The sequence below is a fragment of the Sciurus carolinensis genome, chromosome 9 (assembly GCF_902686445.1).
Source record: "Sciurus carolinensis chromosome 9, mSciCar1.2, whole genome shotgun sequence".
Taxonomy (NCBI): domain Eukaryota; kingdom Metazoa; phylum Chordata; class Mammalia; order Rodentia; family Sciuridae; genus Sciurus; species Sciurus carolinensis.
In genome coordinates this window covers 52,186,016-52,212,388 of record NC_062221.1, presented here as the reverse complement: position 1 = coordinate 52,212,388, position 26,373 = coordinate 52,186,016, and the positions used below count along the sequence as shown (strand labels likewise).

The 26,373-nt window shown below is 44.7% G+C and overlaps 1 protein-coding gene and 1 long non-coding RNA gene across 4 annotated transcripts in view; both read right to left on the bottom strand.

Annotated features, from left to right (window-relative positions):
- The window catches only part of LOC124993137 (uncharacterized), a 129,443-nt gene that overhangs the window by 6,776 nt on the left and 96,294 nt on the right, over window positions 1-26,373 (bottom strand). The window contains exon 2 of one of the 3 annotated variants that reach the window (XR_007110256.1): window positions 20,261-20,368. The exons of the other annotated variants lie outside the window; for them this stretch is intronic. This is a non-coding gene — a long non-coding RNA (uncharacterized LOC124993137). The remainder of the gene's footprint in view (window positions 1-20,260; window positions 20,369-26,373) is intronic. 3 annotated transcript variants of the gene reach the window in all.
- Sox2 (SRY-box transcription factor 2) lies at window positions 21,135-23,474 on the bottom strand. The gene has a single exon (XM_047564754.1). It carries the CDS (start codon window positions 23,205-23,207, stop codon window positions 22,245-22,247), a length of 963 nt encoding a protein of 320 aa, XP_047420710.1. The 5' UTR covers window positions 23,208-23,474; the 3' UTR covers window positions 21,135-22,244.

The window sequence follows — 26,373 nt, the reverse complement described above, 5'->3', positions numbered from 1 at the left end:
AATCAAGGATGAGAGACAAATGAGCTGAACAGAAAGGAGAAATTGCGAGAATTTCCCCCTTTTCCCTTTGGGTTTGCCCTTGAGCTGTACCCTAGGACTAGCCAGGCAGTGTTCCAGGGCCAGTGCAAAGGAAAGAACTGGGGGCCTTGCCCACTGCTTGGCCTTTTTTTTTTTTTTTTCAGTCCTGTTTTTTCAAGCTGGTGGACACAGAACTCCATTCTAGACCCTAGCCACTGGACTACTGTTAGAAGGGCCGAGCTTGGGGCAACCTAACTGGTGCCTGCCTGCTGCCACTTAAGAAGAGGCCCACCTTTTGGGTATCCTCCACAGACTGTCAGAAAACGATTCAGGCCTGAAATTTCAATGTTAATTTTAACAATTATCAAAAAAGAGGGGCCAGGTGCAGCAGCTGCCCCAGCTGCCCTATTTACGGGACAGCCCTGACTCTTGCCCACCACATCCAATCCAAGAAGAAGAGGGGAGGAGGAAGTGCAAAAAGGTGAAGCTGTCCCCTCTGAGGACCCTGGTCCTGGTCATTTGAGAGTCATTCATGTCTACATCTACAAACAGAAAACAGGAAGCACACCAAAGCTAACACTGAATGGCTTCAGGGCCTCAGGGTCCACCTGGCCTGTGTGTTGGTGGGTGCAGTGGGATTAAGGGTCCCTTTCCTTCTTCTGCCTGCTTGGGCCATACTAAATGAAAAGCAGGCCACAGGACAATGCTGTCCCACTACCAGTTTCCTAATCCCCAAACTCCAGTGCCTGAGAGTGAAACATCATGAAAAGTTATTGCCAATGACAAATGTGGGCTGACAAATTGTCAATATTCACATCTTTGACATGCTGGAAGACTTTCAGGCAATAAATAAGCAAATGCAAGAACTGCCGGCAGGGTGGGCAGGGTGCAGGCCACAGCCCAGGCTGCAGTTATCCGGTGGTGCCCCACCCCTCCGCCTAGGGAGCATGTTATTCAAGGGACTGCAGGGCACTGCCTGACCTCTCTGGTCTTTGCTCTGGCTCTCTTTTTCCCTGTCCCTCACACAACCTGCAGGGAAACTTCCCTCTTCCCACCTCTAATGAACTCTTTTGGGCATGCCTGTCTATGGTCTCACACACTGGATTTACAGGGACATTATCCAGGATTTTTTTCCTTTGCTTTTTTTCTTTTTTTGTCTGAAACACTGGATCCTTGGAATATGTTGAACTTCGGGTTACTTTTGCATGCCTGCCTGTATCCTATGATAGAGAAAATTACTAGGAATTAATACACAAGATAAAAATGATATTTTTATCTATAGATGCATTGGAAGAAGGTGTGTACATTAAATTAAGAACTTAAAGTATGAAAAAGATCTTTCAAGATGTTTTAGGATTAGTGCTTCTATAAATAGTCCCCCCTAACACACACACACACACACACCCACACACACACAAACACATTCATGACAGTGCCCTTTGACTCGTCTTTCATGCTTTAAATTCACTCTGTGTTTTAAATTTCAGAGTAATTTTAAACACATACATTGATCTCAATATTCATTTATCATATAAGATATGATTTCTTACAACAAATCCAGTTACCAATCACAAGGCTTGAAATTAAATGACCGGTCACAGCCCTCCTAGAAGGTTGATTTCACTACAAATGTTTGGGTTCAAATTTTAATTCACTTCCCCTTTCTCTAGCTTGAATGTTGATTCCTGCATTTAAATACAACACAGCACTTGAAATAAGGATCTTCTTGCTAAACTGAAGGCTTTTCTCATTTCTGAGAACTCTATAAATGAACTGCATTGTCACATAATCGATAGGAAAAACTCAGCTGTCACAGATCCTAAGCAACCCCTGGTCACAGAAATAACACAATCTGGCATTTCTGAGTTTGAAAATGTGCTGTTTGGATGACATGAGACCAGAACAACTCAGACAGCTTCAAATTTCGTGGTCTCTATGAATTGCTGAGACTGTCCTGCTGAGGACAGAGATAGGAAATCGGCTTTTCTCGGGTTAGAGATCAGGTGTTCCCTTTCTTCTTTCATACACAAGTCTAAGAGCCAATGTGTTGGGATCTGAGATTCAAAGCTATTTCTAAGCTCATCTAAGTTTGTTTGCTGTCATAGAGTTTATAACAGAATCTCAAATTGTTGTTTTCTTCTTCAAACCAATGAGCATTTCAGGTCTGGATTTTGAAATGGGAGTCTAAAGTAAATGCCCAACTATTTCAAAGCCTGTCCTTCGAAACTCTAGATCATCTCCATCATAATGATCAGAATGACTGTGGTACATAAATCCTTCAATTCAAAAATAGCCAAACACATCTAACCATAAATAACACAACCCATAAAGCTATAGCAAGCCATTTCTCTGCCTCAATGTCCCAGTTTTGGGTTGCTCTCTCAGCCTTGTCTTTATTGTGTGCCATGTACAAATACTACCATATCATCCAAGAAGAAGAAAATATATTGGTGTCCGCATCCTTTCCATTTTATCTGTGATACATTACTCTCAACTCAATGACTCGTTTAATAGAGGGCTTTATTTATTTATTTATTTATTTTTGTACTGGGAATTGAACCCAGGGGTGCTTAACCACTAAGTCACATCCCCGACCCTTTTTATCTTATATTCTGAGATAGGATCTCAATAAGATTCTTGGGGCCTTGCTGAGTTGCTGCACCTGGCCTCAAACTTGCAATCCTCCTGCCTTAGCCTTCTGAGTTGCTGGGATTACAGGTGTGTGCCACCACACCCTGCAATAGAGGGGATTTTTAAAAAAATGTGTTATCCGATAGAACTATTCAGGAATCTATGACACTTGGCAGATTAGATTATATGATAAATATGTGTATTTGTCTTAGAAGAACCTTGCTGAGAAGGTCCATGGCCTTAGCATATGAGGTCTTTTACATATGAAGGATAAAAATAGTCTGTTTCATGATTTTGCCCTGACAGAGAGTCTGTGTAGTAAATAGTTACCCTGTGCCTATATGGAACTATATGAAGAAAATATACTAGATGGGGTATCAGATGGGGTGCCTTGCAGTTTGCAACTTCAAAGCATGGATGTGTGAAAGGTGTCTTTTCCAAAAATTAAGGTTGTTGGAGCCTTTATCTTCCACATCTCCATCCCTAAGATCCTTGCCTTGACTGGTTCCTGTAATTAGTTCAATTGTCCTTACTATTCCATCTTCAAGCCAGGTATTTTGCTCCTAATCAACTCTGGAAGAAAAAGGGACAACTTGGGCTGTTATAAAAAGCCAACATTCCAAGTCACCATCATTTCATAAGCTCTTAGAAGCCCCTAATTCATTCAGTGTATTTCTCGGAAACTTAGCTTTAGCCCTAAACAGGACTGTTGACACAGTAGAGTTTATTCTTTATCATAGTTCACAGGCTTCTCCACAGCTGCAAGTTGACATTTGGAACCTGTGTCATGCAGGAGGGGCCAAAGCCCATACAGGAACCACATCACTTGTTTCAGAAGCAGCTGTCATTTATGGAGGGAGTTGAGGAGAAGTAAGAAATAGGCACACGATACCCAGGCTGGGAGTGATTGAGCGCTGATGTCTATCAAAGACAGATAACTGATGAAAGGAGTTCTCTTCTTGGATATTTGATCAGTGTGTGAATTTGCCTTGTTTACTATTATGGGAAATGACTGAATCCCATCTCAGTCTGAGAAAGGGTGGAAGTTGCAAGAGCATCTTAACCCTTGCAGAGGTCTGGCTATCAATATCTGCCTTCTCACCCAGTTCCCTAAGCTTGCTTTCAGCTTAATTTTTCAAACACATCTAGGTCTCCATTTATGTGTTTAAATGACCCAGAGTGTTTACCAGGAGTGTTGTACCACCAATCCTGGAGCATTTATCTCTTCTATAATGTCTGTCATTATACAAGACACTATAAAAAGCTCATTTCAAACCCTGAAAATATACCCTTACTCCAGAAGTCATTAGCATAACAAGCACAAAGTTTCAAGGTGGTAATTTGGTTATAGATCTGAAATCCTTCCGGTTCCATCAGATCAGTGTGGAGATAGGATGTGGCCCTGCTGCAAACCAGGATCTGGGCCAGTGGATCCCCTACAGGAAGGAAGTTGTACTGGGGTGAATAGTTTGTCCTTGGGGACTCAAAATGAGGGAAAAGTTTCAAGTTTCACTTGTCTGAGTTAGGACATTTTTTAAAGAATCAAGATTCATCTTTTTTCTTCCTTCTTTCCTTGGCCAACAAGAAGATACTTCTTAAAAGGAATTCTCTTTAGACATGGACATATAGCAGGCCTTTTCTCAGAGGCAATACAAGCACTTGTAGAACTTTTTGCTAGGAGGTGGAGCTTGGGAAATTCGACCTCAATCTGCCCTGCCAGTTTGTGGAGGTGCAGATTAGCTGCCACTCTGCTGAGGCAGGGGTGGTGGTGATGGTAGGGGTCAGTGAGGTTGAGATGTATTCAGATGGTAATTTACACCTGAAAAGACAGAATGTAGTCACTCTTGGGGCAAGGGGGAGGTGACTTGAGTTTCTTATGAATACCGGCCAGGAGTACTTCCTTGAGAAAGATAAATTGAAATGGAGGGGGACTGGAATATAAAAGTTATGGGAACAGAAAGAAAAGAGGGAGCAGAGACAGCTTTCATGAGTAAAAATAAATGAATTTAGCCATCAGTTGTGAATCTATTTTCAACTTTTCCTTTTCAGTGCAGTTTTCAGATATAATAGAGAGGTGGTAATTTCTATTTTATTAAACATTTGGAGATTGTGTATGGAATAAAAAAATACATGTGAAAATAAGGATAAAGAAGTGGCCTAATTTTTCTGCCATTTGGAAGGATCTCCTTGTTTCACATAGTCTTTCTGCTTAATGATTGCTACCTACCTTGCTTAGTAGAATACTAAAGTAGCCTGGGAGTAACTAAGAAAAAAAAAATTTATACATTCCAACACTGCCTTTAACCTCAAACGACAGTAAAAGGTTCATTCAGACCCTAGGACCACACTGAGGCATTAATTAGGCTGATGAAATCCATCGAAATGTATGGATTCAGCATAATCAAGTTTCTACCGCAGACTATCGTTAAGGAATACGTGAGCAGCTGGGAGAATAGAAAGTACTGTTAGAGTTAAGTCATGCATGTAATTGAGTATATTTAACATAACCATTTTAATGATCAGTGATTAAAAGTGCATCTTACTTAAATGGTATATCCTCTGCAATTTGTTCATATCAACTTGATAATGTTCTCAAAAGGAAAAAGTAGGGATACAAATTTCTAAACAAGATCTTTTTTGAGTTTGGAGGAAAAAGGCAGAAAAGTGAACTGGAAAGAAAAATGTGGCTTTTGCATGCAAACAGCTACACACGTGTGATATAAATTAAACACTGTTTTGGGTACTGTTTGTGCTCAGTCTCCTATAAAATATTAGGAATATATAATAAATGTTTTTTTTTTCATCCCCAAGGACAAAATGCATTTTTCCTTCAAGATGCTTTCTCTCACAAGATTTTTTTTAAAGGTGAAGTGGGGATGGGGGCTGTTTCAATGTTGTCCATTTTAAGAGCTTCATTTAAGAATCTGGGAAGTTTACATTCCCTGTTTTTCCAACCTGTTGGGTTAACTTATCTTAGTAGACCTCACCTCCATGAAGACAACACTGGGAAGAAAGGAGGGAATCTCAAAGAGAGAGATGGACCCAGATATGATGGTCCAGAAGCACAAACAGTTCAGAAACCTGCAAAGGGGAAATTAGCTGTTCAAATCAGTGAGGGGCCTAAACCAAAAGCCCACGCGCTTAGTAAAGGCAGACTCTGCTCTGCTCTATTCACTCGGACCTGGCCAGATAAATGGAGTCATTGTGGAGCCATCCACAAGCCAACCCTGCTGCTTTTGTTGTATTTTCTCGGCTTTTGTGCTCAAAACACGCAAATCACCGATTACTTTGCCCAGGAAAGAACCAGGAAAGAGAGGTGGATCTAGATCTCTAGCTAAAAGTGTGTAACTCATAGGACATCCACCCATCTATGCAAGCACTATTAAAAGCGAGTTTCGAAGGGACTCCTAACTCCCAAAAGTTGCTTCACGACCTCTCTGTATCTGTTCACTCCTGCCCCCAATAGAGAGACTAATCTATTCTCCCACTGAAAATAGGGTTGAACAGTGGCACATCTTGAATGTCTGGGAGTTGCACTGATAATTTTACAAACCTAAGAGAGGATGGCACAAGCATGGAAAAGTCTGTTAGCACATATGTTCTGCCTGCTGCAAATAAAATAAAAATGTTTTCAGGGGAAATTCATTTAAAGGCTTTCTTCCACCTAGTGACATATCTTCTTTGGCTTGGAGGGACAGATCTTGGGAAATCGGGTCTTTCAAGGAGCACTCCCACCCCCAATGTATAGTCTATAAATATAGTGGAAAAGCCATGCCAGGGGTAGTCAGTGCAAGAGAATCTGGAGCCTTGAAAGCATCTTTTTCTTCTGGCTATGGTGGCACTTAAATGATAATGCGGGCAATGGAGCTGGGAGATTTATATCTTTTGGAAAGTAGGGCGAGCCAGATGGTAATAGCGTCATTAACACACAAACTTGGGATGTGCAAGTGAAGCTTGAAATTGGGAAAGAGATCAGGAGAACAAAGGGGGCTGCTGTTGAAAGGCTACCCCTCTTCTGCTGGCCAAAGCTAAGAGCCCCTTGGTACTGAGGTCTGCTCCTGCCCAGAGCTGGATAATAAACGACAGCTTTCCCCCTCCCCTGTTGTGACTTAGAAAGCACCGAGAAAACTTTTGCAATAGGCAAATTCGGCACTTATTTATGTGTAACCCTTTGTAGTCTGAAGTGGCAGGAATGGGTCTTAATTCAAATGCATTCCCACCCCCACCCCCACCTTAGTTTGATAAGCCCTTGCAATTGTTGACATTTATTTTATGCAATCAAAGTGCCGCTTGTTGTATGTTTCAGACAAAAGTTCATTTTCCTCCCCTTGTATAAATACTCTAAGTAAATATTAAAGGTTGAACAGCACTACCTTTCTCATTTTGGTGATGGAGGCTGATGTGAAGGTGTTGAGGTGTAAAACTCCAGGATTTTACTTTGGAAAACTTTAACATTTAAGTTAAATTCTCGCTGAATATATAGAAAACAAATTATTAAGGCAAGATTAATAATGGCATTAATAATAACAAAGTGTGTTTATACTGAACACCCATCCAATCATATATAAATGAAACACAGTTGGGAACAACAACAACAACAAAAACCCCACGAAGGATATAACTTTTGTTCCTTTTTCTTTTATGAATGCAATGCGTATGCACACATTGCATTATTAAAAAGAATAAAGTTATTAATACACACATAGATGTGTGTGTGTGTATGTGTGTGTGTGTGTGTGTGTGTGTGTGTGTGTACGTATATTTGGCTTCTGAGACAACCTTAAAGGCAAAGGTAAGTCATTAAGTATTGACGGGTTTGAGTGAAGCCTGTTAGCGACTAAAAGTTGACGAGGTCTAAACTAAAATCGAACGTTTTTCTTTTTCTTCTGAAAAAAAAAAAAAAAAAAATACTGGAGCTCTTTAAAAGCCCAGAGGACTTACCCTCCAGGCATTATTCAGAGAAAAACTGAGACTGGCCGTTCGTCACAGGCAATTGTAAAGGGTTTCAAAGGGCCGATCAAACGATCGCCAGAGTAATCTACATTCAAGTCCGGATGATGGTGTTACGGCACACACCTGCGGGGTGTTTGCTGTCCGTGCCCCTCGCGGAGCTACAAATCATCATTAAAGCGAGCTGCTTAAGCTTCTTCCCAGCTTCTAGACAAGAGTTACTTGGGACAGTTCACTTTGATATTGCTTCGGCTCGCAATTGACAAGCAAGCTATTTTGGAGCTCAAACTGGAGCCCACATCCTAATACGCGCCGCGTGGTAACCTGGGTGGTGAGCGCAGGGGACGGTGAGCAATTGTGAAGGTCTGTTTCTTTCGCCAATTTCCTGCGCAGAATCACCACAAAAAGGTGTAGGAAACCAGGTTAGAAGCAGCTAACACCCGCTTTAGTTTCCTACTAAGGGCTCGTCCAAAACTTCTTCACTGCCTTTGACACTTTTAACGCGCCCAGTCTATAGGCGCAACCTCCCATCCTCAATTTCCCTCCTTCACTCTCGTCATGCCCCCTGTCCGGCCAGCACCCACCCTTGGGTCAGCACCCTCCCTCCAGTTCAAGACTTCATTCTTCTCCAGGGCCGGTATCAAGTTTGAAACTTTCACTTTTGATTCTTTCGTTTGAGATGCTTTCTCCCCTAGAAAGATGTCGACCCTGCCCTCACTGCTTTCACCTTGAGGGGGGAAAATCCCGAGTTGGGTAACAAGAAAGCGACGTGAGGGGTCGGACAGCTGGAGGCGGGGAAGGGCGGGGGCAATGTCAGTTGCTGTCTGCTGTCTGCCTTGAGTGTCTGCAAGCCCTCGGCAATCCGTGTGCGACCCATTTAGTGGGTGGGGATTAACCGGCTGCCGGTGATGCCAAGATCAACACTCGGAGCCAATGTATCGATAGACCAATTTTTTGCTCTTACCGCGAGGTTTTTTGTTTCAATCCAAAGTAGAGGTGTCTGCGCTGCGCAAGACGCAGCAGTACTGTAGCGACTGGAAAAAGGGGGGCGCTAGATGCCGGAGACGCAAGTATGGAAATTAACTCATTAGGAAGGGGTGTGGTTACCGCGAAGCCCCCTCCTCCATCTCTTCCTTTCTCCCTAGCTGCCACGGTCCTGGCTTGCTAAATATGAGATTACAAACAAACAAATAAAGCAGAAGCTGACTACGCAGCCCCAGATCAAACACGCTCCAGATAATTCGCTTCACTCAGCGCTGTGGCCAGATCCGCTCAGCGCCGGCCCCTATCGCCCGCCGGTGGTTTCAGCGCCCCCTCCACGCCAGCCCTGACTGCCGCAGCTCTGAAAGCCAGGGCCCGCGGCGGCTTTTCGAAGGCACAGCACGTGGCCCCGACACCCGGTTTGGTTTACGTTTTTAAACCTCAGACAAACGCTTCCACCGCAGTGGTAACTATCTGGGGGCTTCCGCTGACCTCAGAGTTCTCTCCTAGACGGTGAGGGTGCTGGTGCTCCCTGGGGGAGAAAAGCACTCCAACTAGAAAGTAACGTCCTAGCTCTGGGGGTGTAGCTCCGTAGAAGAGTGCTTGTCTAGCAAGCCTAAGGACTTGGGTTCGATCCCCACCACTGTAAAGAAAAAGAAAAGTGACGCTGTAAGAGCAGTTTTTAACGCCCCTGTGGGGCCACACCCGGAGTGGGAGTGGGAAAAGGCGCGGAGATGATAAAGGCTGGAACCTGGCGGGGGTCTGTTTGAGCATTAAAATCCCTGGTTGAGGTATCATTTTATTAACCAAAGACCAGGTCCTCGAGAGTGAGGGCAAGGGGATTGGAAAACCCAGGCTATATCATTCTGTGCCGAAATAAAATGGGGGGGGGGTGAAAAAGGAACAAAACGCACACCCTCTCACCGCCCCCTTGTCCCCTTACCCCCTCCCCAGCAGCCGTGCCCCTAGGTCCTCAAAGCCTGCCTCTGTGCAGGGCTTGGGGGAAAATGGTACTTTTATGGCTTTCCTTCCTGCGTGGTCCGCCTCCCCGCCCCTGCTCCCTGCCTGGCGCTTCCCCAGCTGCGGGCCCCTAGGAGGAAGGCTGCCCAGTCCCCTCGTCTCCCGCTGCCTGCAGGCCACCGAGCCTCAAAGCGTGCATTGTCCAGCGGGGGCGGGGAGGCCACCAGACCCATGCAGAAGAATAACACTGCGCCCAACTCTTGTTAGGGAAAGTTTTCCAAATGCACTCCTCGTGGTAAAATACTTTCAAAAGGGGTGAGTTGGGGGGGATACATTTTGAAAACCCACTGCCTTCTCCCAATTTCTCAACCTTTCACTTTTTTAGGTTCTCAGTAAGGGAGAGAGCGGCCCGGGAACAAATTGGCTAGTGGCAAAGAGGGCCGAAAATGTGAACATGGCTGTAGAATAGTCCATGTAATGGTTTTGAAGTGCGGGTGGGAAGAGGGAAGGGGTATGTTCCACCAGGTCTGCTTCGGGGACAGCTGCACGTTTGCGGGGGGGGGGGGGGGGGCGGTGTGAAGGGAGAAGAGGCCCCTAGGGCGCGTGTGCAGGCAAAGCATTTCTCACCTCCTGTTTATCTTAGAAGCGGGGCGGAGGGGGTGGGTGGGGAGCGAATTGTTCTGCTTCCCGACAGGCAAGAGAAGTTGAATAAAATGGAGAGGCGGGCACACGCAAAAACAAAAACTGCTGTAGGTTCTGAGTCTCTCTCCTTGACCCAAATTCTAAATGGTGGGGCTTTCCATTTGCAAAAGACTCCGAAGTCTGAAGACCCCAGAGACAGCGGTCCTCCGGCGACCGCAAAAACCCTGATGGATACCGTTAGAATTGGGGCTTTGTGGGCAAATGTGATTAATTTTTCTTTTGAGCAGCGGGACCCCTTCCTTCCAAGTATTGTCGTTAGCATTTGAGGAGTCTCTGGGTTTCCTCTGCTTTTCCAGGCACTTGCAAAATAATGGCTTATGTCCCTTGCAAAACTCTGCCTGAAAAAAAAGTATATTCCAAGACGCTGCAATAGTGATTCTGTCTCAAAAAACCAAACCAAGACAAGACAAAATAAATAAATAAAATCAAACAAAGCAAAACACAGGATCTTGTCCTCGGTGTCCAACAAAGTGACCTAAAGGGCACATAAGTGGTTGTGGCTGTTTGGAGTCACTCTAATTTGGTGTGTGGACTTAATGCCTTAATGCTAAATCGGCAATATAAAGGGTTGAAGAGCAAGTCCGATAAAAGCTCTAATTACTACTGGAAACTTTAGGTGGTTGCTAGGATCTGAGGACCACCACTACCACCACCAAAAAACCTCCAATAGAATGTTTGGACTGTGTATACTGGGGGTGGGGGTAGAGTTTCTACAGCGAATAGTGCCCACATCTGCTGGAACTTCCATATCTAAGCTGTTCATTTACGGGAGCCAACTTATGAAATCTCCACAATTAGATCTTCATTGTTCTTCCTCCACAACACTGTCTAGGAAGAAAAGGTCTTCTCGGTCGGGGCCAATCCAACGAAGCCTTTGACGTTATTAAATAATAAAGCGATTGTGATTTACATTGTTGTTCAGAAAAAAAGGCCAATTATCCACTGTTATGTTGCCATAAAGATCATATTAACTCGAATTAGTAATCAAACAATATGCGAGCGTTTAAAAAAGTACAGCCGAACTGGGTGACAGCTACCGCGACGTCTTCACTTTCACCAGCAAACCCACCCGCGTCGGCAGCGGGAGCGAAAGAGGCAGACGCCGCAGACCCGAAAGGAGGCAGAGAGCAGCAAAGTGGTGATTAACGGTCTCCAGTGTTAATTATTCTCAATTAATCCCAAACAGTGCAAACCTTCCTTGGTTCCCTGCAAAGTCCCTGATTTGGGATACTCTGAGAATCCCGCGTTTCTTAGGGGCTTTTGAGAAATCCGGAAGAGACATCTTCATGCAAGCTACCTGTGAGCGAAAGGGATCGGATGTAGGTGTGTGTACAGATGTGTGTGAGGTGGGCCCGTGAGGTTCGCTGTCTTTTCCAGAGCCTGTTGTGAACCTTCAGGTAGATGCCCGAAGTGGGCAAGGCCCACAGCATCCTTACACTCCTGGCGAATCCCGGGTCTTCTCTACTCAAATCTTAATCTCTCGCGCGCCCTCTGTTATTAGGTTTATAACTCTTTGCCCACTTAAATTTGTGCAGCCAACCAAGGAAATCTAAATAGGTTTGAGTCGCCCCTTGGGTACAGAATGGAGGCTTTAATAAGAAAGATTAATTGTGGGTGTGTACAGGCCGGAAGACGCGTTAGCTATCAAGTACCGGTGGGCTGTGGGTCTAGGGGCAGGAAACGTCTCTCGCCCTAGGCCTAGACTTAAGTAGGCGCCGTAGGCATACCCACAACGGGCTACCCGGAGACCCGTGGTAGTCACAGTAAAGGACTTCGCAGCAAGCACTCTTACCCATCGTCTCCTGTGTTATTTGAGGTTTGAAAGAATTTGACCTTAACTCTCCCTGCACATCAAATTCCCTTGCCCCACCCTGCCAGACCCCCTGCTCCTCGTCTTCCCGCAGAGGGATGGGTGGAGGATCTTGTGACCGCTGCCCTGGGATGTCTGCCTATTCTGCTCCCACCCACTGAACAATGTTTAGGAGAAAGACAAACACGTTTTGCTCTGGGGGAGTGGAAAGTTGATGTTTTTGTTGCGACGTGCAAAATGTATCCGACTACGTGGTTTTTTAAAGTAAGTAAGCAGGGAGCAATTTTCCACAGCGCGATGTTCCAGCAAGTCACCGCACAGGAAGAAATCAGATAGTGGCAGGGCCGCGGGGATCTCGCGGCGCGGCGGTGGTGCTGGGGGAACTGTCCTCGCCTGCACAGTCCTTTACTCCGCGCACCGCCCCCCACTTTCTACTAAAGGGTTCAGATCCCAGACTAAAGTGGCAAAGGGGTGGGGGTGGAGAGGAGTAGGGCCTGGGCGAGGGAGGGGGCAAGAAGAAGGGATTGATAGTTTCCCCGGTAGTTAGCGTGCCCTTCTTGAATAATTCCGTTTAAAACTTGAGGCCCCAAGGCCTGGGCTTGTATAAGTGTAAAACGAAATCTTGCAAGGTCTGGTCCTTTCAGCAGTGGGGCAGCCAAAGGGTGGTTGCATCTTTATCCGGAGTTTTAAAATAGTTGCCGCCTTTCCCAACTCCTATCTTTTCCTCCCCAGTATAAGTAATTCAAAAGGGGACAGGACGCCACTCCACAAGATTAATGTCCGTTCATTTGCAGGATTAGCTCTCTCACGTAGTATAATAAAATACTAGAAGTCCTTTTAAATTTAAATAAATACATGAAATTCATACCTTCTGTCTTTTCCTGTTTGATCTGAGGACATGGAAGACAGGATGTTGGAACCTAAGTAACCTTACAAAAACTTTTAACTTGGAGTTTTTGGGTTATAGCTCATCTGGGGGCTGTCATGGACATTGATTTTGGGAGAGAGTGGAGAGACCAGCTTATTTTTAATATCTATAGCTATACATTTTGGTTTGGAACTCACGATTAAAAATCTATTTGTTCCTCCCAGGGCTCAGCAGATTTCAATGTTGGCCATAGGAGACACAAAATGTTCATTAAAGGAACCTAACTAAGGCTACTGTATGGCCACTTTGTGAACTCAGAACTATGGATAGGGGAAAAAGTATGAAAGTGTGAGTTGATGTCACGCTGGCTGTCAGTGTGTGGTCTATTGTGGAGAATGGTGCTTTTTGACTGAACAGAGGGAGCCCCCCTCCCCCTTTCCCCAGCTCTACTGCACCTGCACTGGATGAGGGAGTCCCTGCCATTCAGCCCATCGCAGATTGTTCAAACAGAAGACATCTCTGACAGCACTCAATTCATTACATTTCTTCCTGCTTTTCAAACCAACACACACACACAAAATGAGTATTGCCAGCCAGTGACAGCCAAAAAAAAAAAAAAAAAAAAAACCTTAAAATACTTTATATGCAGCTAATTTGGAAGCTCATACAACTAACCATGAAATATTTTGTATCCTTAACTTGTAAGGTTTCCTGGGGGGAAAAATTACCTGATATTTCCCACCAAGAACATACCCCTATAGTTTGTATGGGGATAGTAAGTTTGTAGAAAGACACTGCTCATGGGCCAGGGAGAAGTTTCCATGGGAATAAAAGCAGAAATGTGAAAAAGAGAATAGCCTCTGATTTATCTTATCAGAAGGACCTGCTTGATATGCATTCATAATTTATGCTGGGGGAACCAGCTTGCTAATAGAGGTAGGGTACCCAAGAACTGGGAGCAGGCAGTGAGGGAAGAAAGAGCAGTTAGTAAGGGAAGCATTGAGGCTGAAGTGTGAGTTAAACATTTAAATCAATTTCCTAACAATGAAGTCCTCCCCATATGCCCAGGTTTATTTTGCCATCTTGGATTCCAAGATGTTTTTACACCGTTTCACAAAGCTGATGAGAGAGTGTTTAGAAAGCTGATGAGAGAGTGTTAGTCTAGTTTAACAGAAGTTGGGGTAAATAAAACTTCACAGGGAAACTTGATTTTGAGCTATTTTCCTTGGAGATGGAGGGAAGGGAAAATAGAAAGGGAGGAGGACTTTGAGGAGAAGACAGGTTTGCCACTTAGTATTTCATTCTGATTGTGTAATGTTATTCAATAAACCTAGATGTGAGCTGTTAAGCGTGATAGTCAAATCAACCAGGATGTGAGTTGATACTAAACTAGCTGCATGCAAAATATTGGTTTATTCTTGCTAAGTTGTTACTCTGTGAGGTTCTGGTCCAAGATCTGAACATAAGGCCTAATTTCCAACATGCTTCTCATTGGAAGGGCACTTATTCAATCATTTAAGTGTGTTTGAAAGTTAGAAAGAAAACTTTAGAAGTTCATCTCCCCAAAATGCCAAGGTGCTTCTCACCAACAAATAATTTTAGAAATCTCATGAGAATTGCACCCACCAGATACCTTTCATCTACAGTTTAAGTAATGATTCCTAGAAGTTCTCTCATCAACATGTGATCCTAAAAAAGATTATTAAAAGCAATACAAATCACTAGGAGTGGAGAAGAAAAAAGAGAAATGCCATAGCAATTATAATAACATTGGTGATATCAGAATCAGAAAACTATTCCAAGTCCAAATCTTAAATCACTGCTTAGGTGGGCTCAAATAAAATAAAACTATGGTGTACTGTCTAAAGGTTTGTTTTTTTTTTTTTTTTCTTTTTGTAATTTGTTTAGCATCTGACATCCAAACAAACATAAGCACGACAAAAACCATAACAGATCCCACAACAAATTCTAACTAGCAAATTAGATAACTTTGAATGTTCTCATATAAGAGAAAAGAGTGCTCCCAGAGGCCTATGCCTGGCTGATGAGTGTAGTGTGTGTGATTGCACGTACTGAGGGCTCTGGCTACTTGTGTATTTGGTTATGGTCTAGAGGGCAAGGAGTCTCCGGAGCCTTCAAAGCTGGGCTGGGTGGTGGTGATGGAGACCAGCTCCACTGACCTGGTCCTGCCAGCGTTTGGATTGCCCTTTCCGGAACACTCAAAGGAATCATTTCATCCTTGAGGCCCTGCAGGCCCTGACGTCACAGGGTGGGGGTGGGGGTGGGGGTGGGCGCAGTCCGGCTTCTGGCCTGGCCGCCAGCGATAAGAACCCTCGGGAAGAATTCACCGCTCCTTTTAATACAGTAATTATTTTTCTGCTTTCTGCGGGTGAGGGCGGCTCCTAACCAAAATGCCAGTATCCTTCCCTTCAGGGATGGCAAGTTTGCAAGATAACTTCCTAGACCAACCCCAAGTCAGAAAGAGCACTTGGAAAAGTAAGAAGGGTGATCTCACAGGCTTACTTCGCTGCTCAGGACCAGGAAGGAGAGAAAGACCAGAATTTCTGTATCTATTTCTGGAATCTAACACAAGAACTGATTCCTTCCCCATCATGTAATTCTGCTGGACAGTAAGAAAATCATAACTATGAGTTAAGTTTATTTTGTGTCAGGTTCTTTACATCCATCTTCTGTGAAATAAATACATATTATAGGTATTTTACAAATGAGAAAGTGAAGGCTCTGTATCTTCCCATCCCTACCTGCTCTGACCCTAGAGGGGCCTAATATTATGGAGAGCGCAGAATGCTTCCATCCCTTCTCACGCCCCTGCCAATCCATGGCCTCTGATCTGGCAGGGCTGAGAGATTACTAATCCTGAGATTTGGCCACAAACAGAGACAAACAACCCTTTAAAAGAAAAGGGTTGTGGTGAGAGACAAGAAGGCAGGATTTGATTTGGAAAGTTTGGGGCCTAAACCATCTCAGGGGTCAGGAGGTCTCAGAGGCTGAGGGCTCTGGAGCGCTGAGAGTCCCAACAGCTCGGGAGACTTTCTACACTTGCCCGACCTGGGACTATACAGGATTGTGGGAGAGAAGATCCAACCGTTTGGGCAGAGCCTGGGCGGAGAGAACTCAGCCCCATACAGCACCTTCCTGGGGCGACCCTGGGGGCAGTGGTGACGTCAGGTCCGGCCCGGTGCTTATCAGCCCAGGTCCGCATCTTCCCGCGTCCCTGGGCACTGGGCACTGAGCGCTCCCCTAGGCAGCCGGCGGGAGGCCCGCGCACTCACAGCCCAGAGCCGCACCCCGCACCAAAGCCGAGAGAAGCAAGCAAATGATACTTCAAAGCGCCGAAATCCTTATAAAGCAGCGCACACTTCATCCTGTACACTCAGGCAGACGATGGTAATGAAACGATGGGCTTCTCTGAGCTTTGAAATCACCTGGTGCTTCTTTGCAAAGAACAAGCATCTCTAGTCCAAACGCCTAAAAGCAGCAAATATTTTTACTCTCAGAATAAAAGGATGTTCTATTTGCTTTGCAAGAGAAACTGAGGACAGCGCTCAAATAATCAGAAATATCACATTAAACCAAAATATAAAATAAAATCCATTTGGACCTACACACAGAGAGCTCTCTGCCGGTGAGAAATCTTAGATTTATCTTAATAATCCTCCCTTCCAAAGAGAAGACCCCTTAGTCAAAACAAGAAAGTCAAGTCCATTATTTTCTAAAGGCCACAGGAGAAAAATATACAAACTGAAAACAAGAATCATGAAACTGGACAGCATCCTCAGAAATGAGAGAGGAGGTACTGAGCCTCCTGTGATGGTATCACACATCAGGTTCTCAGGAAAGTTTTTAATAGAAAATAACTATGAAAAACACCAAACCAATGTTTCTGGTTTGGGCTATTTCCCTCTCTTTGGAAAGCTCCTTCCAAAACTTCTTACTCCAGACCTCCGGAGGCGGTGTCCCTTTGGACTTTATCCAGATTTTCACAGTAAAGGTCATAGTATCTCCCCTTGCTCCCTTCTTTAAGGGATTCACCTCATGGACAAAGTCCCTAGGGAGATCCACCCAGACAGCTTCTATCTAACTTGGGTCAAAAGAGAAAGCGAAGAATATTAAGTCATCCTCCATCCTCAACCACAGTTGCAGCCTGAAAAGAAGCTTTAGCTCGGAAAGCAAGAAAATGCAGCAGGAAAGAAAGAAAAAAAAAAAAAAAAAAAAAAAAAAAAAAAAAAAAAAAGAAAGAAAGAAAGAAAGAAAAAAGAAAAAGAAAAAGAAAAAAACAGAGATGCAAATTATTTTAAAGCAGAAATGGGTGGGGGACGGTTGGGGAATGTGAGCTCAAGTCTTTGCTAAATGAGCTCATAGCAAAGGAAACTCCTTCCACAAAGAAAAATATGAGGACCTGTTTTTCAAAATTCTCCAAGACATAAAAGGGGGCGGGGGTGGTGGTGGGTAGAAAGCTCTTTCAATTACAACAGATAAATAAATAAATAAGCAGTGCCAACTCACAGGCGATCAAACCATAGTCAAACTTCAATCTCTGAGCAGTTAGCTATAAACTGTTAGCAATTGAAAAGTAAACCTCCGTGCACACAAAGGCACTGTTTAATTTTCTTCTTGTAATGGTGCTAAATGAAGACCCCATCACTATGCAGTTAAGCGGTATTCCTTGTCCCCCTGAGGCGCTGATCAGTTCCTTTTAATGTGAGAAAACTGGCAGCTCAAAACCCGTCAATGGAGCTCCCATAACAAAAGTTCTGAAAAGCTGAATGAATTGGGTTTGTAATTACTGCTTCCACTCCCCCCCCAGCTTATCTCTTATTCATTCAATTTATATTATTGTCAAGGAATCTTACTCTCAAAATCGTTCCCTTACGGGTTTATCTAGGGCCATGGAAGAACTTATGACACGGCAAAAATGCAACACTGCCCCTCCTCATGCACCTTGCAGTGTTCTGACCAATAGGTGGGAGGAAAGGAGGAACTACACCTTGCACCCCAATTTACTCTGCCACTACTAGAACTCAGGGCACTAGTCTATGGAGCTCTCCATTTAAAACCTTGGATTTTACTGGCAATCCGGAATGTGGATCCTGCCTAAACTCAGGGCCCACCTGGGTCTCTGAAATCCTGTGACACTGCTACTTAGAAAAGGCAAAGGTTATAAATAAACACCCTGTTTTCTCTCCCCACATTGCAAATCCCTAAAAGACCTTGCCAGACATGATGTGGAAATTAAGATAAATTGTTATGTCCCTTTCCCCGCTTTTAAACCCCAAATAGTCCCTGAGTAATTCCCTCCCCCAGCCTAGGATAAGATTTAATGAAAAAGCCAGTTTTCAGAATGCCAGGGCTCCGTATGTTTTTCAATCTAAGGGGTTGCTGATGGAGAAGATTCTCCTGAGATTTTCCTACTGTAAGAATGTGTCGGTTTCTAGAAATAAGTACAGCTATTACAACCAAATCTACTAGCAGTCTAAATAATTAATTGAAGCGTTGCTCTTTGACCCTTGAAAAGTCCAGTAGGGACACGTTTATAGTAATAATACCTCCGAATGAGCCCTTGTCAAATATTCATTTAGTGGTTAATGTGAGCCATTTTCCCCTGGGACGGTCTGTAATACCAGCTTTCCAGCATTGGCAAAGAAACCTTGCTAATCTACTACAGCTCAGCAAAAATATTTTAACGCTCTTTATTTAACATATGGGGGTGGGGGTCAGGGCAAGGAGAGAAAAAAATTGTAGAAAAAACTGAGTATAATCTCATCCTTTTGCACATCTCTAGTCTTTGTATAAGGTTAACAAAACATTTAAATTTACCCCCTTGGACTGAAAAGTAAGTGGTTTCATTGAGCTGAATAATATCCAGAGGAAAGAACTAAATACGCAACAACTATCTTCAGAATATTTTTCATGAATATCACATTTGTTGCTAAAATACTGTATTGTTAATATTAATCTAGCTATTAAATTATACATCTTGGAGAACTATTTTATTTGATCAAATGAATGATTCAATGAGCTATGTATGGGTTTTCTTCAGATGCAGTTTATCAAAAGCAATTATATTTGTAAACAAAACATTTTGGCTTCTATTTTTCAAGTACTTGCTTTGCAGATAAGGTTGGATAGGAGGGGAAATGGTAAGTTCTTCTGTTTAATACAGTGACAACCACTCAAAAACTATTTCAACTTCTAAAATACGGTGCTCCCTTTCTTCTTGCAAAATATTTGAACCTGAGCATTTTGCCAAAACTTTGCTTTACAGTCTGATCCTGCAGGTCTTTTTTTTTTTTTTTTTTTTATGGCAAGTTAATACAATACAATTACTCTAAATTCTTATGTATATTTCTAGCATATATTTATTTTTCAAATCTATACACCCTATATCAAATTGATTGACTAAAATTCCGGGAATATCCACCCCACAACCCCAGCATGATCATTTGGATCTTTATTCAAAGTTTCTTTTATTCGTATGTGTGAGCAAGAACTGGCGAATGTGCTCATTACCACGTGAATAATCCGTATATGCATTACAATGGCTGGCCAGACCGGGGGAAATTCTTTTAGAGTCTCTGCATTAATTAGGGGGGAAAATGCCTCGCTTAGAATTGGGAACTGGAATAACTGTCCCTTCCCAGTACAACATTACCCTTAAAATGAGGATAAAGAAGTAAATAAAACCCCCAAATCACGAAATGAAGCAATTCAGAATAAGCCAAAATATAGAAAATGAGACATTCCTAGTTCATCCGAGAACCAACATTAGCAACACCTCAAGAAATACTTTCTTGGAAACGAAAAAGATGCAAACCAATGGGATGAGCTAACTTAGCGGCTGCTGCGGGTACTTTACTCAAGGGTGGAAAGCGCTGCCGGATTCCAACTTCTCCAAAGTTGTAGCAAGTTGACACGACAAGCTCCTGAAACTGTGGGAAGCAATCCTGCACTCTTAAGAATGCCCGGCTCTTGGTTCTTGGTCCCCTTGGGTGGGGGAAGATAAGCGAAGAAAGTAGTAAATAAAAAAGTCCCTGACTAGGTCATAGTTTCTCCGGCGGCGCCAAAGCGCGAGTTGGTTGAGATACAGGAGCATCGCTAATTCAAAGACCATGTCGATTTTCCCAACTTTTCCGCTCCCACTGAGGACAACTAAAGCCTTTCTTTACCTTTCCTAGGGCAAAAGAAAACAACAAATCCAATCTTGTTTCCCCACCCCTCCCCCCTTCCCCCACTTCTCTACTACTGTAGTAAAACAGTTAACAGATCAAAAGCATAATCATCTCCAAATGTGATTAGACCGGACAAAGTAAAATATCTACCTCAGAGTTGATTGTTTTCTTCTGTAATATGGCTGTTGCCTGGCTTCTCTTTTGCTTGTTATCAGCTGCAGAGATTATCCGATTTGGGGCTACAGTCTTGGACCCACGCTGCCAATTTAAGAAATGGAATTCGGGGTGGGAGAGAAAGGAAAAAAAGAAAATAAAAAAAAATTAAAAAAAAAAAAAACTATATCCATGGCAAGTCGGGGAATTTTGCAAGACGTTCTTTGCTTTCCCTTGCTCTAAACAGGAAAATGTAGAGGAGAAAGTTTATGAAGTCAAGGAACAAAGAAAGCAAACCACTTGTTTCCTCTCAGACAATAGCAGGGCCAGAGTAATCCAAACACCCACCCAGCAGATGAACACTTTGCATGTCTAGTTTGCAATTATTCCGATACAAGAAGCATCATTTCCCCCTGTAACCAGGTTTCAAAGGGCCATTGTGCTGTGAAGAAAATGAAAACAAAACCAGCCAACCTGGTTCTGATTTGGCTCAATACCCCATCTGCTAAGCTACATGAAAAATTTCAGAATTGACTCCTTTCTGGCAACAAGTGGCACAAATCAGTTTAAGTATAAGTCCCCATCATGCTTATTCATGTTGCTTAGAAAAGGAGGGGGTGGATTTACAATATATGTCTCTAGTTTCTATTTTAGAAATGACATAAGCATTTCAATTTTTCCAGAGTACTTATTAATCATCCAGCCAGCTCTCTCTCCTTTTGCAGTTAACATTAGCACATGTTGCTGGACTATTAATACCAAGGTTTTTGGCATTTTGCTTTCGTGGCTGAATACAGTATTATAATTCCCGAGAAGTTATGTATAATCACAGTGTTATCCAAATAAATGAAAGACTCAAGCATAATTTCAGTGTCCATATTTCAAAAATTTATTTATCTCAAACTGTGCATAATGGAGTAAAAACTTAAGTTGAAAATGTACCTGTTATAAGGATGGTATTAGTTCAAATATATACATGGATTCTCGGCAGACTGATTCAAATAATACAGAGCCGAATCTTTTAAAATACAACTACGGAAAATAAAGGGGGCGGGGGGAGGAACCTTAAAATATCACAATAAATTTACAGAAATATTACAAACCATAAGAAAATATTTCAAACACAGTAATTTCATGTTTTTTTTATCTGAACAAAAATGGAAAGGTGGGATTGAACAAAAGCTATTATAAATTACCAACGATGTCAACCTGCATGGCCATTTTTTTGCTTTTAACAGTAAGTTAAAAAATTTAGTACAATCTAAAACTTTTGCCCTTCCAACAAGACCAGAGATGGTTTTGCCAGTACTTATTCTATTTTTTCCTTTTGTACAATTTTTAAACAATTAAAATGTCCAAATCTGAATAATTTTCTTCATTCCACGTTTGCAACTGTCCTAAATTTCAGCTGCAGAACCAAAATTCACCAAGAAGCCTCTCCTTGAAAAATATTGGCAAATTCTCAGCTTATAAACAATGGACATTCTGATTGCCATGTTTATCTCGATAAATACTGTACAAAAGTTGCTTGCAAATATTAAAACATTTTTTTTCGTCGCTTGGAGACTAGCTCTAAATATTACTGGTAAAGACTTTTGCAAACTTCCTGCAAAGCTCCTACCGTACCACTAGAACTTTTAAAAAGTTTTGCGTAGTTTTCTTTCCTCCAGATCTATACAAGGTCCAATCCCCCACCCTCCCCACCCACCCCCCGGTTTTCTCTGTACAAAAATAGTCCCCCAAAAAGAAGTCCAGGATCTCTCATAAAAGTTTTCTTGTCGGCATCGCGGTTTTTGCGTAAGTTTGGATGGGATTGGTGTTCTCTTTTGCAGTTGTCATTTGCTGTGGGTGATGAGATTTTTTTCTTTTGAGCGTACCAGGTTATTCTCCATGCTGTTTCTTACTCTCCTTTTTTGCACCCCTCCCATTTCCCTTGTTTTTCTTTGAAAGTTTCTCCCCTTTCCAGTTTGCTGTCCAGCCCTCACATGTGCGAGAGGGGCAGTGTGCCGTTAATGGCTGTGCCGGGCACCGGGCCGCTCTGGTAGTGCTGGGACATGTGAAGTCTGCTGGGAGCGGCGGGCTCCGGCACCTCGGCGCCGGGGAGGTACATGCTGATCATGTCCCGAAGGTCCCCGGCCTGGCAGGGCGCCCTGGAGTGGGAGGAAGAGGTAACCACCGGGGGGCTAGAGCTGGCCTCGGACTTGACCACCGAGCCCATGGAGCCAAGCGCCATGCCAGGGGTGCCCTGCTGCGAGTAGGACATACTGTAGGTGGGCGAGCCGTTCATGTAGGTCTGCGAGCTGGTCATGGAGTTGTACTGCAGAGCGCTCACGTCGTAGCGGTGCATGGGCTGCATCTGCGCGGCGCCGTGCGCGTTGAGGCCCGGGTGCTGCGGATAGCCCAGCTGGTCCTGCATCATGCTGTAGCTGCCGTTGCTCCAGCCGTTCATGTGAGCGTAACTGTCCATGCGCTGATTCACGCCCGCGCCCAGGCCGGCGCCCACCCCAACCCCGCTCGCCATGCTGTTGCCGCCAGGGGCCAACAGCCCGCCGGGCAGCGTGTACTTATCCTTCTTCATGAGCGTCTTGGTTTTCCGCCGGGGCCGGTATTTATAATCCGGGTGCTCCTTCATGTGCAGCGCTCGCAGTCGCTTGGCCTCGTCGATGAACGGCCGCTTCTCCGTCTCCGACAAAAGTTTCCACTCGGCGCCCAGGCGCTTGCTGATCTCCGAGTTGTGCATCTTGGGGTTCTCCTGGGCCATCTTGCGCCGCTGCCCGCGGGACCACACCATGAAGGCGTTCATGGGCCGCTTAACGCGGTCCGGGCTGTTCTTCTGGTTGCCGCCCGCCGCCGCCGCGGTGGAGTTGCCGCCGCCGCCGCCGCCGCCCCCCGAAGTTTGCTGCGGGCCCGGCGGCTTCAGCTCCGTCTCCATCATGTTGTACATGCGGGCGCTGTGCGCGGGCCCGGCCCGCCGGCGGCCGCCGACCCTCGGCCCGGCCGGGACTTTGGGGGGCCCGCGGGCGGGGGGAGAGGAGGAGGGGAGGCGGGCGGGGGTGTCGGGAGCGCAGGGCTCCGCGAGAAAATCAGACGAAGAATAATTTGGGGGAAAAAAAGAGAGAGAGAGAAGCAAACTGGAATCACGATTTAAAAAAAAATCGCTTCCCTCCTCCTCTGGCCGATCCTGCCGCTGCCGATGATTGTTATTATTATTTTTTGGAAAGGCTTAAGCCTGGGGCTCAAACTTCTCTCCTTTCTTTCTCTCTCCTCTTCTTTCTCTCAGTCCTAGTCTTAAAGAGGCAGCAAACTACTTTCCCCCTTTTGCAAACACTCTCTTCTCTGCCTTGACAACTCCTGATACTTTTTTGAACAAGTTAATAGACAACCATCCATGTGACGGGGGCTGTCAGGGAATAAATGGGTTTCTAGCGACCAATCAGCGCGCGGCGGCTCCTCCACTCGAGCCCAGCCTCGCCGCTGGGTTTTGCATGAAAGGGGGCGGGGCCTGCCGCGCCGCCGGCCGCGCGGGGGAGGCGGGGGGAGCGGGGGGGAGGAGAGGAGGGGGAGGCGGCTCCCACAGCCAGCCTGCCAGCCACTGAGAAACCTTTGTATCCCCTCTCGCAGCAACAGGTCACACCACACGCCTTTTCGAAGGAAGTGGGTAAACAGCATAAGACTTTGTGGGGTTTTTTCCTCGTTAAACTTAATACTGATTTACTTTTTGGTGCAGGGTACTGAAATGAGGAAGGGGCACGGGAAGCCGCTAAGGTGTGGGGGTGGGGCAGGGCAGAGTGGGTGGTTCAGGACGACTGTCCAGCTCGTATTCCAGGAAACAGACGATGCAGGAGTTGGTGTGTCCTGGTTCTCCCGCTCATCCGCCGCAGTGCTCCTGACTCCAGCCCCCGAGGGTTTCTCGCTAACCTTGCCCTTCCCTGGTTCCCCTTCCTTTACTGGTGTCGGCACCCAGTCACCCATTTCTCACATTGTCCCGACAAGGAGTTAGGAGACCAAGACCTCTGTCCTCCAAACCCTTCTTGCTTCCACATAACTTGTTCTGCTCTTAAAAACGAATCCTGCTCGGACCATGTGGCCGACTCAAAAGCTAAAAAGGCAGGCAGGGCCTTGGTAAGCAGTTGTTCCCCTGCTGGATCCAGCTCTTTGACCCAGGAAACCACAACTTGTGCTCCTGCTCCCGGCCACATCTCCCAGCAGTCTGTCACAACTCACTTCGTGCAAAGGTGAGGATGGCACTCTTCCCCTCTCTCTACTTTCCTAAGTTTCCCCCAAATAAGGATTTTTGAGATGCCCGTTTCAAATGGGAGCTGGGGCAAGAAAGAGAAGGACGCCCCAAAGTGCAAGCAGTGGGGAAGGGTGATTTCAACTTCCTGGCATCCCACGGCATTGTACAGAGGTGGCTTTTGGGCCACACTCACAAACTCCCTCCCACGCAGAGTTCCCAGGACTCCTGCAGAACCAGCTCTGGCATTTCCCCGGCTGACTTCTACGGTGTTGGCAGCAGAGAGCGGGCCGCCAGGGTCAGGGGCTGTGCCACCCAGGGGCTCCGGGCCTAGGAGGCGGGGGCGGTGCTCAGCAGGCACAGGTGCTGGCAGCACACGCAGGGGAAGGAGGCCCGACTGAGGAAGTCGGGAGCCCAGCGAGGCTCAAGCTGGAGGAGGATGGGATGGGGGCGGGGGTAGAGGCTCAGGAATCTTGCCCGCCCAGGACCCAAGAGGGTAATTTTAGCCGCTCTCCCATTGTCCGGACGTAAAGATTTCAATAGGTAGGCGCTCAAAGCGGAGAGCAATGGCACCACGTCCGTTACAAATAGGTAGTTTTGTTTCTCTTGTTGTCGCTACACGGAGTCAAACAAAGCCCCGTCTAAGTTTCCTTCCACTCTCTTGTTGGGATCTTTGTGGCTAAAATGCACTTGACTACAAAGGGGGGGGGGGGAGGGAAAAAAAAAAAACCTGATGCCATTTCTTTTTTATAAAGAGCTTAAACCATCGGGGTTACTTATTTTCTTTCTTCTGTTACACTCTCTCCGCCCCTCCTCCCCTGATCTACCCTAACTCACTCAAAGAAAATGTAGTGAATAGTATATACCAGCCACGTTCCATTTATTATCTTTACAAACTGTGCATTGTTTTGTTCCTTACTAACCTTCTTCCCATAATTACCCCCCAACGTCTCCAATTCTGCCCTCCCAGGGTTATCTGTTACTGTCAAATTCAAGCTAAGTACACCCACTGGAGACCCAGAAAAGTTGTGAAAAAGAATCTTGCAGAGTTTTCTTAAATTATTTCCAATCAATCTTCCTTCTCCCTGCCCCCCTCCCCACCCCAGGCTTTCCTTTTTCTCCTAAGTTATGGGGGTTTTTTTGTTTGTTTTGTTTTGTTTTAGTTCTTGGGAGTTCAAAAAGGGTGAGACTGGTGTTCTCAAAACGCGTAAATATTCTCTAGTCTTCAAAATGAAGCAATATTTTCGGTTTAATCGAGGCGTAATATTAAGCTAAACACGGATCTTTGGAGATTAGGAAAGAAAAAAGGTTGAGAGAATCTGAAGACAACCACCGACTTTTCAGCGCGGCTGGTTTCAGGGATGTGGCTGGTGCGCCCCCTGCTGGTATATTGGCTTATCCGAGATTATCACTTTTACCTTTAAAAGAAGGTGTTTGGAAATAATTAAAGTAAAAAAAAAAAAAAAAAAAAAGAGGGGGATGGAAGATCAAACTAATTACACATAATCTAAACAAAAGAAAAGTTAACATATCATATAAGCTGTGGATCTAAATCATAAGAATCAAATTTAATTTGCTTAACTTAGAAATGTACATACAACCTCAAGATAAGTGGGAGGTTAAACCACTGAAAAAAATAGGTACAAATTATGAGATTCAACATATGAATGAATTATGATTGTCCAGGCGCCACGAAGGGCATACCAAGCTCCACTTTATGATTGTGTATGTATTGGTCTGCGCTTAATAGCATTATTCAGAAAACTTAAAAAAGCTTATGGATAATTAAGTTTGAAGGGAAAAAAAAAACAGGAGGTTGGTGTGAATAATGACGGTGTATATTTATTAAATAAATATTACTAACAAATGGTTATAG